The sequence below is a fragment of the Salvelinus namaycush genome, unplaced genomic scaffold (assembly GCF_016432855.1).
Source record: "Salvelinus namaycush isolate Seneca unplaced genomic scaffold, SaNama_1.0 Scaffold2615, whole genome shotgun sequence".
Taxonomy (NCBI): domain Eukaryota; kingdom Metazoa; phylum Chordata; class Actinopteri; order Salmoniformes; family Salmonidae; genus Salvelinus; species Salvelinus namaycush.
Window position 1 is genome coordinate 11,317 of NW_024059470.1, and position 15,479 is coordinate 26,795.

The window sequence follows — 15,479 nt, forward strand, 5'->3', positions numbered from 1 at the left end:
CTGGCTATCTGTAAATTATGTCTGAGTGTTGGAGTGTTCCCCTGGCTATCTGTAAATGATGTCTGAGTGTTGGAGTGTTCCCCTGGCTATCTGTAAATAATGTCTGAGTGTTGGAGTGTTCCCCTGGCTATCTGTAAATGATGTCTGAGTGTTGGAGTGTTCCCCAGGCTCTCTGTAAATGATGTCTGAGTGTTGGAGTGTTCCCCTGGCTATCTGTAAATAATGTCTGAGTGTTGGAGTGTTCCCCTGGCTATCTGTAAATGATGTCTGAGTGTTCCCCTGGCTCTCTGTAAATGATGTCTGAGGGTTGGAGTGTTCCCCTGGCTATCTGTAAATTATGTCTGAGTGTTGGAGTGTTCCCCTGGCTATCTGTAAATTATGTCTGAGGGTTGGAGTGTTCCCCTGGCTATCTGTAAATGATGTCTGAGGGTTGGAGTGTTCCCCTGGCTATCTGTAAATTATGTCTGAGTGTTGGAGTGTTTCCCCTGGCTATCTGTAAATGATGTCTGAGTGTTGGAGTGTTCCCCTGGCTATATGTAAATTATGTGTGAGTGTTGGAGTGTTCCCCTGGCTATCTGTAATGATGTCTGAGTGTTGGAGTGTTCCCCTGGCTATCTGTAAATGATGTCTGAGTGTTGGAGTGTTCCCCTGGCTATCTGTAAATTATGTGTGAGTGTTGGAGTGTGCCCCTGGCTCTCTGTAAATTATGTCTGAGTGTTGGAGTGTGCCCCTGGCTGTCTGTAAATGATGTCTGAGGGTTGGAGTATTCCCCTGGCTATCTGTAAATAATGTCTGAGTGTTGGAGTGTGCCCCTGGCTATCCGTCAAAAATAAAGACAAGAAAATGGTTCTGTCTGGTTTGCTTAATATAAGGAATTTGAAATTACTTTTTACTTCAACTATAACTTTTGATATTTAAGTATATTTTAGCAATTACATTATTTTTCACTTGGTAATATTTTACTTGGTGACTTTCACTTTTTCTTGAGTCATTTTCTATGAAGGTATCTTTACTTTTACTCAAGTATGACACTTGGGCACTTTTTCCACCACTGACCTACAGTCAGGGTCCATATTTCAGATTCCATCAGATTCCATTTAACCCATCGGAACAGTAGGCTACAGTTCCCGTGACGTGCCACAGGCCCCGTCTTGTGACTGTCAAATGTGTATAGCTCCTCACAATCATCACACATAATCCTCTTTTGCCGCTTCACCAAATCTTTCCCAAACATGACTTTTCTGGCCTTCCCTTCTCTTTATTTTCAACTCTACATTTTGCAGCTTTTCTCTTATTGAATTAAACTACAACATTGTCCTTTTTGCCTCTGTGGATCGACGTAAAGTTATCTGCCCGCACCCCAAAACCATTTGGTGTGTAGGCTGTTTGGCGTGTGTAGGCTGTTTGGCGTGTGTAGGTGTTTTGGCGTGTGTAGGTTGTTTGGCGTGTGTAGGCTTGTTGGCGTGTTGTAGGCTGTTTGGGTGTGTAGGCTGTTTTGGCGTGTGTAGGCTGTTTGGCGTGTGTAGGCTGTTTGGCGTGTGTAGGTTGTTTGGCGTGTGTAGTTGTTGGCTGTGTGTAGTGTTGGCGTGTGGTAGGCTGTTGGCTGTGTGTAGTCTGTTGGCCGTTGTGTAGGTTGTTGGGTGGTAGGCTGTTTGGCGTGTGTAGGCTGTTTGGCGTGTGTAGGTTGTTTGGCGTGTGTAGGCTGTTTGCGTGTGTAGGCTGTTTGGCGTGTGTAGGCTTTTGGCTGTTAGGCTGTGTGTAGGCTGTTTGCGTGTGTAGGCTGTTGGCGTGTGTAGGCTGTTTGGCGTGTGTAGGTTGTTTGGCGTGTGTAGGTTGTTTGGCGTGTGTAGGCTGTTTGGCGTGTGTAGTTGTTTGGCGTGTGTAGGTTGTTTTGGCGTGTGTAGGCTGTTTGGCGTGTGTAGGCTGTTTGGCGTGTGTAGGCTGTTTGGCGTGTGTAGGCTGTTTGGCGTGTGTAGGTTGTTTGGCGTGTGTAGGCTGTTTGGCGTGTGTAGGTTGTTTGGGCGTGTGTAGGTGTTGGTGTGTAGGTTGTTTGGCGTGTGTAGGCTGTTTGGCGTGTGTAGGCTGTTTGGCGTGTGTAGGCTGTTTGGCGTGTGTAGGCTGTTTGGCGTGTGTAGGTTGTTTTGGGCGTGTGTAGGCTGTTTGGCGTGTGTAGGCTGTTTGGCGTGTGTAGGTTGTTTGGCGTGTGTAGGTTGTTTGGCGTGTGTAGGTTGTTTGGCGTGTGTAGGCTGTTTGGCGTGTGTAGGCTGTTTGGCGTGTGTAGGTTGTTTGGCGTGTGTAGGCTGTTTGGCGTGTGTAGGCTGGTTTGGCGTGTGTAGGCTGTTTGCGTGTGTAGGCCTTTACAGTAACGATATGGGAATAGTTACAGGGGAGGATGAATGAGACAATTGTAAGCTAAAGATGATTAGGTGGCAATGATGGTATGAGGGCCAGATTGGGAATTTAGCCAGGACACCAGGGTTAACACCCCTACTCCTACAATAAGTCCCATGGGATCTTTAGTGACCACAGAGAGTCAGGAGACCTGTTTAACGTCACATCTGAAAAACAGCACCCTACACAGGGCAACATCCCCAATCACTGCCCTGGGGCATTTTTTAAACCAGAGGAAAGAGTGCCTCCTACTGGCCCTCCAACACCACTTCCAGCAGCATCTGGTCCTAAAACAACATCTCTCTCAATACTATTCTATATTCCACTTTCCTGTCCTAGTGTCCCCCGCCTGCCGCTGTATACAGTATATATCTACCCTGGCCTGGACATAGTCACAGCGACAGCACCTGCAATCCCTCACATTGATTTATCCTTGGATTCAGCCTCAAGCCATCTGTTTTCAGCCCTGCCTCGCCCTGTCTTGAAGGGTTTGTGTCACTGTGGTGCATTGCAACGCAAGACTTTGCTACAATCTATTTAAACAATGTTCCACAATCTATTTCCCACAATCTACGCCCCATAGAGATCACGTAGATTTCCTGACTCACCTGTTGTGGTGGCCGTCGTGGAGGCAGAAGGGAATCGGCAGGACATGGAACGAAAGAAAGAGGTAATAACAATCAACATGGGATCTGATTTGAGTGTATATTCATTCAGACGTGTTTTTGGTTAGTGAGCGGTCATGCATTGCAGTGGTTTGGACAAAACATCCACAGAGAACTGTTTAGAGGCTCCTCTCTGAACGAAATGTTAGCTATAGAAGAGACAGCGTGGAGGGAAGAAATCTTTTAATTCAACAGTGAGGATAAGAAGACATGAAGAAGTCATGGACCTCCAACATACTAGACTAAGAGAGACACCGGGACACAGCAGAAAGGAAGACAGAGAGAGAGAGAGAGAGAGAGAGAGACACCGGGACACAGCAGAAAGGAAGACAGAGAGAGAGAGAGAGACACCGGGACACAGCAGAAAGGAAGACAGAGAGAGAGTGAAACTGGTGACACTGCATGTGGTGATGTGTGGTAGTTAGTAGCACACCCTGGACAACACAGGGTTAATGAGAAACACTCCAGCACTGCCCAGACGCAGCAGTGCCTTGTGGGTAAGAGAAAACTCCCCAAAAAAGCCAAACCACGCCCCTCGGACAGAGTGTATCTTAGTTAGTCAGTCAGGCTGTCTAGACTGGGCTATTGGGTCGGTCCCAGCCCAGCCATAGAGCCACATGCCCATGCAAGGTATTGGTCGACTCCTCTAATCCTCCTAGTGAACATCACACACCACTGCAACAAACCTTCTGACATTGGGGCCACCACCACGGTGAGGGGCTCTGTGGGGTTGGCGAAGCAGGGGAAGAAGGACTGGGCGGTGGGGTTCAGACCGGAACCTGGTGAGGTGGGGCTTTTGGTGGAAGAGGAGGAGGAGGAGCGGGACTTCTTTGGTATCTTCTGTGATGGGGATTTGGCCTTTTTGCCCCCCTGGGGTAGAATTCAGGCATGGTTTTGGGGCAGCGGAGCGGGACTGGGCTGGGTGTGTCGAATGCCAGGCCCACAGGTAGGTAGCACGCTGGAGTGATGTCACTGAACTCAAAGCAGTTGTTGTTGTTGTTGAAGTGGTAGTCGTTGATGAGCCAGGAGCTGTCGGAGGGGGAGAAAGGGGGTGCGGTCGCTGTGAGCTCACTAGGCTTCTCCAATGGTGATAGGCCACGATCTTGTTGGTGGGTGGGGCTAAAACTCATGGCATCTTCAATATGGACATCCTGCATTGAGGTGTCATGATCAAACATCACTTTGACCCCTGACTCATGAACTGGGGAATCTAGGGAAAAAGTTGGGGAGAAAGCCTCTTTGTCATTACCCAGGCTGGCAGTCTCTGTATCCATAAGCAGGTATTGGTAGCTGGCGGTGAATGTGTCTCCAGGACACGTGGCCATGGGGAAGGTGCCTCTGGGCGAGAAGTCTCCCTGACTGGTTGGGGGCCATGAGAGGGAGCAGATTCTGGGTGAGAGATGGAGGGAAGAGGTCCTCACTGGCAGGGATCAGCCCCATGTTACCCATGCTAGAGTAGGGGTTCTCCAGGGGCTGGGGGTGGGCGATGGGGGGCGCTAGTTGGTCTAACACCCCCTCAGGGAGGTGAGTGGCAGAGGAGGGCACGAAGGGCTCGGCTGTAAACCCCCACTCTTCTGGAAGCTTCTTCCTGCTCTTGCCCCTCTTTCCCCTGCCTCCACTTCTCCCTGGCTCTTCCTGCTCCCAGCCCCCCACCATCCTGTCCCTGTCCTTGCGGGGGGAGACCCTGTGGTGGCCCTCTGACGGGATTGTGTTCTCAGCCTGAGTCTCCGGTTGGCCCCTGTCGTACACCTCGTCTCGGGGCCTCCTCTTCTTCTTCTTCTTCTGCTGTTGTTGTTGTTTGCAGTCATTTCCCTCGTTGCTCTCCATCTCCTCCCCCATGGCCAAGGCCTCTCGGTGGGGCCGGCCACAGTCAGGAAGGTCCTCGGGGCTGGCCGCCAGGTGGCTTGCATGGTGACTGATCATTGTGGAGCAGCTTGGGGTGAACGGCAGGTCGGTGGGAATGCAAGCCTTGTCTGTCCAGCCATCGCCCAGGGCACCTTGTGTGTGAAGAGGGAAGAGAGTTTAAAGCAGGTTTCTACAGTGCATAAGTATTCAGACCCCTGGACTTTTCCCACATTTTGTTACATTAAAGCCTTATTCTAAAATGTTTTCAATTGTGTTTTTTTCTCATCAATCTACACACAATACCCCATATTGACATCACAATACCCCATATCGACATCACAATACCCCATATTGACATCACAATAGCCCATAATGACATCACAATACCCCATAATAACAAAGCAAAAACAGGTTTTTAGAAATGTTTACAAATTTATAACAATTAAAATATATATATTACATTTACATAAGTATTCAGACCCTTTACTTAGTACTTTGTTGAAGCACATTTGGCAGCGATTACAGCCTCAAGTCTTCTTGGGTATGACGCTATAAGCTTGACATACATGTATTTGGGGAGTTTCTCCCATTCTTCTCTGGAGATCCTCTCAAGCTCTGTCAGGTTTGATGGGGAGCGTTGCTGCACAGCTATTTTCATGTCTCTCTAGAGATGTTCGATCGTGTTCAAGTAAGGGCTCTGGCTGGGCCACTCAAGGACATTCAGAGACTTGTTCCGAAGCTCCTCCTGCGTTATCTTGGCTGTGTGCTTATGGTCGTTGTCCTGTTAGAAGGTGAACCTTCACCCCAGTCTGAGGTCCTGAGCAATCTGGGGCAAGTTATCATCAAGGATCTCTCTGTACTTTGCTCAATTCATTTTCCCTCGATCCTGACTAGTCTTCCAGTCCCTGCCGCTGAAAAACATCCTGATAGCATGATGCCGCCACCACCATGCTTCACAGTAGGGATGGTGCCAGGTTTCCTCCAGACGTGACGCTTGGCATTCAGGCCAAAGAGTTCAATTTTGGTTTCATCAGACCAGAGAATCTTGTTTCTCATGGTCTGAGAGTCTTTTAGGTGCCTTTAGGCAAACTCCAAGCAGGATGTCATGTGCCATTTCCTGAGGAGTGGCTTTCTTCTGGCCACTCTACCATAAAGGCCTGATTGGTGGAGTGCTGCAGAGATGGTGGTCCTTTTGGAAGATTCTCCAATCTCCACAGAGGAACTCTAGAGCTCTGTCAGAGTGACCATCAGGTTCTTGGTCATCTCCCTGACCAAGGCCCTTCTCCCCCGATTGCTCAGTTTGGCCGGGCGGCCAGCTCGAGGAAGAGTCTTGGTGGTTCCAAACTTCTTCCATTTAAGAATGATGGAGGCCAGTGTGTTATTGAGGACCTTCAATGCTGCAGATATTTTTTGGTACCCTTCCCCAGATCTGTGCCTCGACACAATCCTGTCTCGGAGCTCTACGGACAATTCCTTTGACCTCATGGCTTGGTTTTTGCTCTGACATGTACTGTCAACTGTGGGACCTTATATAGACAGGTGTGTGCCTTTCCAAATCATGTCCAATCAATTGAATTTACCACAGATGGACTCCAATCAAGTTGTAGAAATATCTCTAGGATGATCAATGGAAACAGGATGCACCTGAGCTCAATTTATAGTCTCATAGCTAAGGGTCTGAATACTTATGTAAATAAGATATTTCTGTTACATTTTTGTATAAATAAAAAATAAAAAAACTGTTTTCGCTTTGTCATTATGGGGTATTGTGTGTAGATTGCTGAGGATTTTTTTTGATGATATCCATTTTAGAATAAGGCTGTAACATAACAAAATGTGGAAAAAGTCAAGGGGTCTGAATACTTTCCCAAAGGCACTGTACTCACGCTTTCACTCTCTCTCGCAATGCATTTCTCAACCAGACAAAATCGTGAACTTCAAAGGGCTCAAAACCATATTCAACAGTGCAGTCTAAGACATGAGAGTAGTAACAGTCACAGTGTGCAGCTGTGGACGCTCATTGGAGGTCCATTCAACGTAACGGAACTGGCTCTGTACAGGGGCTGCAACTTGTAACTTGCCACTGAACACTCAAAATGCAACATGGGTATAACTCACTCAGGCATTCTAATTGGCCCGTTGCCTTTGTGCTCCTGTGTGAATGAATAGTCACAGGGAGGGATTTAAGGGTGATACTGTGACTCAGTGTTACCCCAGGGACATGCTGGAGTACTGAATGGGATTTTAGGAGGAGGAGAAAGATGTGTTTACTTCATAGTGAGTGGGTGATTGAATGCAAGAAATACAAACGTAAACACAGGTATTGGTCAAGCACACAGAAACAGGCACAGTACAATACACAGTACAATGCACAGTACAATGCACAGTACAATACACAGTACAATGCACAGTACAATGCACAGTACAATGCACAAACATAAACACAGGTATTGGTCAAGCACACAGAAACAGGCACAGTACAATGCACAGCACAATGCACAGTACAATACACAGTACAATGCACAGTACAATACACAGTACAATAAACAGTACAATGCACAGTACAATACACAGTACAATGCACAGTACAATGCACAGTACAATACACAGTACAATACACAGTACAATGCACAGTACAATACACAGTACAATACACAGTACAATGCACAGTGCAATACACAGTACAATGCACAGTACAATGCACAGTACAATGCACAGTACAATACACAGTACAATACACAGTACAATGCCACAGTACAATACACAGTACAATACACAGTACAATGCACAGTACAATGCACAGTACAATGCACAGTACAATACACAGTGCAATACACAGTACAATACACAGTACAATGCACAGTACAATACACAGTACAATACACAGTACAATACACAGTACAATGTACAGTACAATGCACAGTACAATACACAGTACAATACACAGTACCATGCACAAACATAAACACAGCTATGAAAAGCAGGAAACACAAAATATCTTTGTACATTTCTAGAACAACATCGTGCAGTAAATCAGACGTAGAGTTTTATTGAAGCAATAAGGCCAGAGGAGGTGTGGTATATGGTCAATATACCACAGTCAACGTGGAGTGCCTGGCTAAAGCCCTTAGCCGTGCGTATATTGAACATATACCACAAACCCCTGAGGGGCCTTATTGCTATTATAAACTGGTTACCAACGTAATTAGAGCAGTAAAAATACATGTTTTGTCATACACATGGTATACGGTTTGATATACCACGGCTGTCAGCCAATCAGCATCAGGACCCGAACCACCCAGTTTATAAGGTCAATCATATCTTGTTTGTTTTTTTCTGGACTGTTTAGAATGATGAGGTAGCTAGTTAAATTATAGAGCCCCGTGCTGCCAAGTTGCTCATTAAAGCTGTGCTCGTTCTGAGGAGAGGAGAAATGGAGGGATGGAGGAATGGAGCGATGGAGGGGGATGGATTTAGAGGAATGATTACCCAAGGCTGGCTCAATGTGCCTCAGTTGTCTCTCTGAATGGTAGAACTCTAACGGAACATCTCTTTGTGGTGCCCTATAACATTTATCTCTCTCTAGTCGTATTTACATGAATCAACCACACACACACACGACAAGACTGACGTAATATGTTAAGAGCAGAGACGGGTGACAATAAAGCAGCACTTAGAGCCGTCCCTCGATGCTCTGGAGAGCTGTTAACGTGATGAACAGCAACAGGACGGTAGCCGTCGTGGTTCTCTCTATGTACAGAACCATGGTTGATGTGGTACAGCATCCCTACAGGTTGCATGTGTCTGGCTGCGCGCTGGCTCCATGACTAATGCAGCGGAAGGATGTCGTTTTTACATGTACTGGGAGTCACTGCAAACACTTCTGTTCCACTGGGTTCCTAGCACTTCCCCTCGCAACCTCGCTCAGCGCACACACACGCTTAGCTAGCTAACTACCATGCTAGGCTAACGGTAACATTGGAAACATAAGGCACCTCACCATAACCATGACTAAGACGTGACACATTAATACGTAATGACTTCTGCAGCAGAGGATGTTTTTGTTTGCTAATTGTTGTGGTAGTTATGCTTCCCATGAGTGTCTCTGACGAGGGAGGGGTGTGCTGCATTGTTGAGTCATAACAGCCAGGACACTTCCCCCCCCCCCCCCCCTCACTAGCAAGAGGGTTCTTTCAGGGATAAACATGAACGCAATATGCATTCAGATATTGTACTGATCAAATTCGTTTTGCCATATCGAGTTCCGAACGAATTATTCTCTACAACACAGGCAAGCTCAGGAGTCTGAATCATTCCAGAGGCAGGATGCCTGCAAAGTTGATCTTTCACCCTCAGCTGTCACGTTCTGACCTTAGTTCTTTTGTTATGTCCTTTGTTTTAGTATAGTCAGGGCGTGAGTTGGGTGGGTTGTCTATGTTCGTTTTCTATGTTGTGTTTTGCGTTTGGCCTGGTATGGTTCTCAATCAGAGGCAGGTGTCGTTAGTTGTCTCTGATTAAGAATCATACTTATGTAGCCTTTTTTCCACCTGTGTTTCGTGGGTGATTATTTTCTGTTCTGTGTTTTGTATTTTCACCGCTCAGGACTGTTTCGTTTCGTTCTCGTTGTTTTGTTGTTTTTGTTCGAGTATTCGTTTTCATTAAAAGAGATAATGAATACTTACCACGCTGCACCTTTGTCCTCCTCTCTTTCTCCCAACGATGAACGTTACACAGGCTTTCAATCTGTTTGCATCCTACAACTCTTTCACACAAACAGGCTAGTGGGACACGGTACAGACCACTTCCTGTGTAGTAACCTAACACTGGGACACGGTACAGACCACTTACTGTGTAGTAACCTAACACTGTGACACGGTACAGACCACTTACTGTGTAGTAACCTAACACTGTGACACGGTACAGACCACTTACTGTGTAGTAACCTAACACTGGGACACGGTACAGACCACTTCCTGTGTAGTAACCTAACACTGGGACACGGTACAGACCACTTCCTGTGTAGTAACCTAACACTGTGACACGGTACAGACCACTTACTGTGTAGTAACCTAACACTGGGACACGGTACAGACCACTTACTGTGTAGTAACCTAACACTGTGACACGGTACAGACCACTTCCTGTGTAGTAACCTAACACTGTGACACGGTACAGACCACTTACTGTGTAGTAACCTAACACTGTGACACGGTACAGACCACTTCTTGTGTAGTAAACTAACACTGGGACACGGTACAGACCACTTCCTGTGTAGTAACCTAACACTGGGACACGGTACAGACCACTTCCTGTGTAGTAACCTAACACTGTGACACGGTACAGACAACTTACTGTGTAGTAACCTAACACCTGTGACACGGTACATACCAATTACTGTGTAGTACCTAACACTGGGACACGGTACAGACCACTTCCTGTGTAGTAACCTAACACTGGGACACGGGTACAGACCACTTCCTGTGTAGTAACCTAACACTGGGACACGGTACAGACCACTTCCTGTGTAGTAACCTAACACTGTGACACGGTACAGACCACTTCCTGTGTAGTAACCTAACACTGTGACACGGTACAGACCACTTCCGTGTTAGTAACCTAACACTGTGACACGGTACAGACCACTTACTGTGTAGTAACCTAACACTGTGACACGGTACAGACCACTTACTGTGTAGTACCTAACACTGGACACGGTACAGACCACTTCTGTGTAGTACCCTAACACTGGGGAACTAACACTGGACACGTACAGACCACTTCCTGTGTAGTAACCTAACACTGTGACACGGTACAGACAACTTACTGTGTAGTAACCTAACACTGTGACACGGTACAGACCACTTACTGTGTAGTAAACCTAACACTGGGACACGGTACAGACCACTTCCTGTGTAGTAACCTAACACTGGGACACGGTACAGACCACTTCCTGTGTAGTAACCTAACACTGTGACACGGTACAGACCACTTCCTGTGTAGTAACCTAACACTGTGACACGGTACAGACCAACTTACTGTGTAGTAACCTAACACGGGTCTCAGTTGTGCTATAGCCATGTGAACCCTGGGGTATTAGGAGAATGCTGAGTGACAATAGCCACAACATTATGACATACAGTATTCTATACCATCGGAAGGTCTACGGTGTAACGTATTCCAGCAGGGGTTTCCCCCGGTGAGTGGCGTGAGATAACCACAGCTCTAGCTATAGCGCCCCTCAGTGGACAAGAGAGGGTATTAGCAAATAAATTCCATTGGTGCCCCGTGTGAGGATGCTCTAGTCTAGTCTACAGAGGAGTGGAGTTGGACTGGGAAATGAACCCCATGGGGGGGGGGGGGGGTTCCTGATGCTCTAAGCCCATAAAGCCCTCAGCCAAAACCCAGACCTCATCAACTGAACTGGGCATGAGGTATGGAGGAGGGGTAGGGGCTGGCTGCCGCTGGGTATGCCGGCACCGGTATGATGAGACATTCAGATAGATAAGTGGGGTGAGGGGATGGGCCGGGCTGACAGATGGCAACGGCTATTCAGGATTTGTGGCACACCCTCTAGTTTGCATATTGACTTTTACAAATGCCATACATGCATGCCCAATAGGAAACAGACAGACAGAGAGAGAGAGAGAGAGAGAGAGAGAGAGAGAGAGAGAGAGACAGACAGAGGCAGACAGAGGCAGACATACTGAAAGACATACACATAGGCCCTAAGAGCTGGCTGAAGATGTTGGTAGGGTACTGAGAGGTATGTAACTTGCCACTGAGGTAGGTAGGTACTGAGAGGTACGTAACTTGGCACTGAGGTAGTTAGGTACTGAGCGGTATGTAACTTGGTACTGAGATAGGTAGGTACTGAGAGGTACGTAACTTGGCACTGAGGTAGTTAGGTACTGAGCGGTATGTAACTTGGTACTGAGATAGGTCGGTACTGAGAGGTAAGTACTTGGCACTGAGGTAGTTAGGTACTGAGCGGTATGTAACTTGGCACTGAGGTAGGTCCGGTACTGAGAGGTACGTAACTTGGCACTGAGGTAGGTAGGTACTGAGAGGTATGTAACTTGGCACTGAGGTAGGTAGGTACTGAGCGGTATGTAACTGGTACTGAGGTAGGTAGGTACTGAGAGGTACGTAACTTGGCACTGAGGTAGGTCGGTACTGAGAGGTATGTAACTTGGCACTGAGGTAGGTACTGTTATTGATATGTGTGTGTGTTTCCTCTACCTGCAGACATGTCCTTGGGCTTCTGGTGCTCAGCGATGCTGGGAGGCCTCTCTGCCGATAGTAGAGCCATCCCCATGTCCATATTCACCCCCATGGCAGGCTGGGAGAAACCTGCCACACAGAGATGCAATCAGCATCCGTACTCGCCAAGGGTCTCAGAGTAGTATGATCTAGGATCAGCCCCACCTCTGTCCATGTAATCCTATTCATTGTGATCTAAAATACAAAACTGATTCTAGATCAGCACTTCTAGTCTGAGACCAGGACCAATCAGAGCTTAGATCAACCTCTGAGAGACCAATGAATAGGCAGACAGAACGAGACATTATCAATCTGAAGCGCTCATTGAGGAAAGTTCAAAAGATGATTAATGTAGAACGAGGCCTTTCAGATGCAGAAACGAGGGACGGAGACGTGAAAATGAGCCCCCCTAAACTGAGTTCTATTCATCAATAAGGGCCCCTGAGTCAGGACGGCCTAGCAACACTTTCTGAGGCGAGTGCAGTCCGAAATGTCACAGACAGCGAGAAAGTGACACAGTAATGCAGCGTTTCCCAAACTCTGTCCTGGGGTCCCTAAGGTGTGCACGTTTTGTTTTTTTTGTTCCAACACTACACAGCTGATTCAAATAATCAACGCTTGATGATGAGTTGGTTATTTGAATCAGCTGTGCAGTGCTAGGGCCAAAACCAAAACGTGCCCCCCTTGGGGTCCCCAGGTCCGAGTTTGGGAAACGCAGCAGTAAAGAGGATTCCGTGCGTGTGTTTCCTTATGTGTGTGTATGTGTCTGTGTGTGTCTTTGAGTGACTAGCCCTACAGCAGTAATGAGAATTCCGTGTGTGTGTTCCCTTATGTGTGTGTGTATGTGTCTGTGTGTGTCTTTGAGTGACTAGCCCTACAGCAGTAATGAGAATTCCGTGTGTGTGTTTCCTTATGTGTGTGTATGTGTCTGTGTGTGTCTTTGAGTGACTAGCCCTACAGCAGTGATTCAGTCGCACCGAGATGACACATGCCATTAGGTTGTGGTGGTGTTGTATCTGCCGCAGCTGTATCGTAGACGCACAACTCAACTCAGCCCATAACTCTCAGGCCAGCACAAATTAGGCCAGACACAACTCCTAAGCCACCAATGTGGAAAAACAGAGCATGCTCAGCTCAAGGGGCACTGAGTAATATTCTGTAGTATGGCAACCAGTTTATAATAGCAATAAGGCCCGAGGGGATGTGATATATGGCCAATATACCACGGCTAAGGGCTGTTCTAACACACGACAAGACGTGGAGTGCCTGGATACAGCCCTTAGCCGTGGTATATTGGCCATATACCACAAACCCCCCGAGGTGCCTTATTGCTATTATAAACTGGTTACCAATGTAATTAGAGCAGTAAAAATACATGTTTTGTCATTCCCGTGGTATATGGTCTGATATACCACGGCTGTCAGCCAATCAGCATTCAGGGCTCAAACCACCCAGTTTATAAATAAATGTTTTACATTCATTGCATAGTCTTTGTAATGTATTACACTCAGTTTACAATCTGTTTTAGTCTGCACACATTCTTATTGTGTGATTGTATACGTCATTTGACGTTAAAATTGAATGAAAATCTGCATAACCAATTATGACGTTTGCAAAAAAAAAGTACATCATCCATTTAATATAATATCACGTAGTGAAGTGTTTCTGATGGATGGCATGGTATTATTCTGGCAAAGCATGTAGGATGTGTGTAGCTCAAGTATTGACAATTGAATCAAAGACTCTACCTGAGGAATCTCCTATCAGTCCACTATCCATCATCTGGGGCGGGTTGTTGGGCTGGGAGCTCACTGATCAGGGACGCCCGCCATGGAGCCTGGACAGAGAGAGAGGGAGAGAGATAGAGGGAGGGGCAAAAGAGGGGGGACAGAGGAAAGGGCATGAATAACATAGGATTAGAGAGGGGAAAGAGAGGGAGAGAGAGAAAGGTAGGGAGAGAGGGAGCGAGAGAAAGAGAGAGCTGGGTGTGACTAAGCATGAGACCCTCCACTCCAAACTGAGCAGTACAGTACTCTCTTTAAGGGTGAACAACACATCTCTTTAAGGGTGAACAAACACATCTCTTTAAGGGTGAACATCACATCTCTTTAAGGGTGAACAACATCTCTTTAAGGGTGAACATCACATATCTTTAAGGGTGAACAACACATCTCTTTAAGGGTGAACATCACATCTCTTTAAGGGTGAACAACACATATCTTTAAGGGTGAATAACACATCTCTTTAAGGGTGGAAACATCACATCTCTTTAAGGGTGAACAACATCTCTTTAAGGGTGAACAACACATCTCTTTAAGGGTGAACAACATCTCTTTAAGGGTGAACAACACATATCTTTAAGGGTGAACAAACACATCTCTTTAAGGGTGAACAACATCTCTTTAAGGGTGAACAACACATCTCTTTAAGGGTGAACAACATCTCTTTAAGGGTGAACAACACATATCTTAAGGGTGAACAACACATCTCTTTAAGGGTGAACAACATCTCTTTAAGGGTGAACAACACATCTCTTTAAGGGTGAACAACACATCTCTTTAAGGGTGAACAACATCTCTTAAGGGTGAACAACATCTCTTTAAGGGTGAACAACATCTCTTTAAGGGTGAACAACACATATCTTTAAGGGTGAACAACACATCTCTTTAAGGGTGAACAACATCTCTTTAAGGGTGAACAACACATATCTTTAAGGGTGAACAACACATCTCTTTAAGGGTGAACAACATCTCTTAAGGGTGAACAACACATCTCTTTAAGGGGTGAACAACATATCTTTAAGGGTGAACAACACATATCTTTAAGGGTGAACAACACATCTCTTTAAGGGTGAACAACACATCACTTCAGTCACACCTGTAGGAGTTGAGTTCAAATCTCAACTAGCTTCCAAATCAATATATAAGATATGGTTCAGGATAAACATGATTTAATTGTACAATAGTGTAGTATCAGATGTCTTACCTGAGAGGAACTCTGTTGCTGCAAAGACCTGGTGCTCTGCCGAGTTGGGACGCACTTCCCCTGTGGTTCTGGGCGCGAAGCTGATATCTGTCCCCCCGGTGTCACTTTAGAACCTGAAGTGTCGGGAACACAGAACACCTCACATTAGTTCCACTCTCTGGCAACACACCGCAACCCCCCCCCACTCACTGTACAGAACAAACGCAAAAACCTCACTCACTCACCTGTATTTTCCACTCTACATAAATATATAACAAGCCTGTTTAAATCTAAAACAGCATTTGATATTGGTAATTCTCTAGCCCCTCTCTCTCTTTCCAGTGCAGTCTCAGC

At 46.4% G+C, this 15,479-nt stretch overlaps 1 protein-coding gene across 1 annotated transcript; it reads right to left on the reverse strand.

Moving 5' to 3' along the window:
• Nucleotides 1–3,742: 3,742 nt before the first annotated feature.
• LOC120039286 lies at nt 3,743–15,250 on the reverse strand (the record flags this gene model as incomplete). Its single annotated transcript, XM_038984727.1, has 6 exons — nt 3,743–3,926; nt 4,001–4,085; nt 4,306–5,053; nt 12,141–12,251; nt 13,910–13,972; nt 15,147–15,250. Coding segments are annotated over 6 exons (1,295 nt in total), but the record flags the coding sequence as incomplete, so codon positions are not given.
• Between the last annotated feature and the right edge of the window lie 229 nt (nt 15,251–15,479).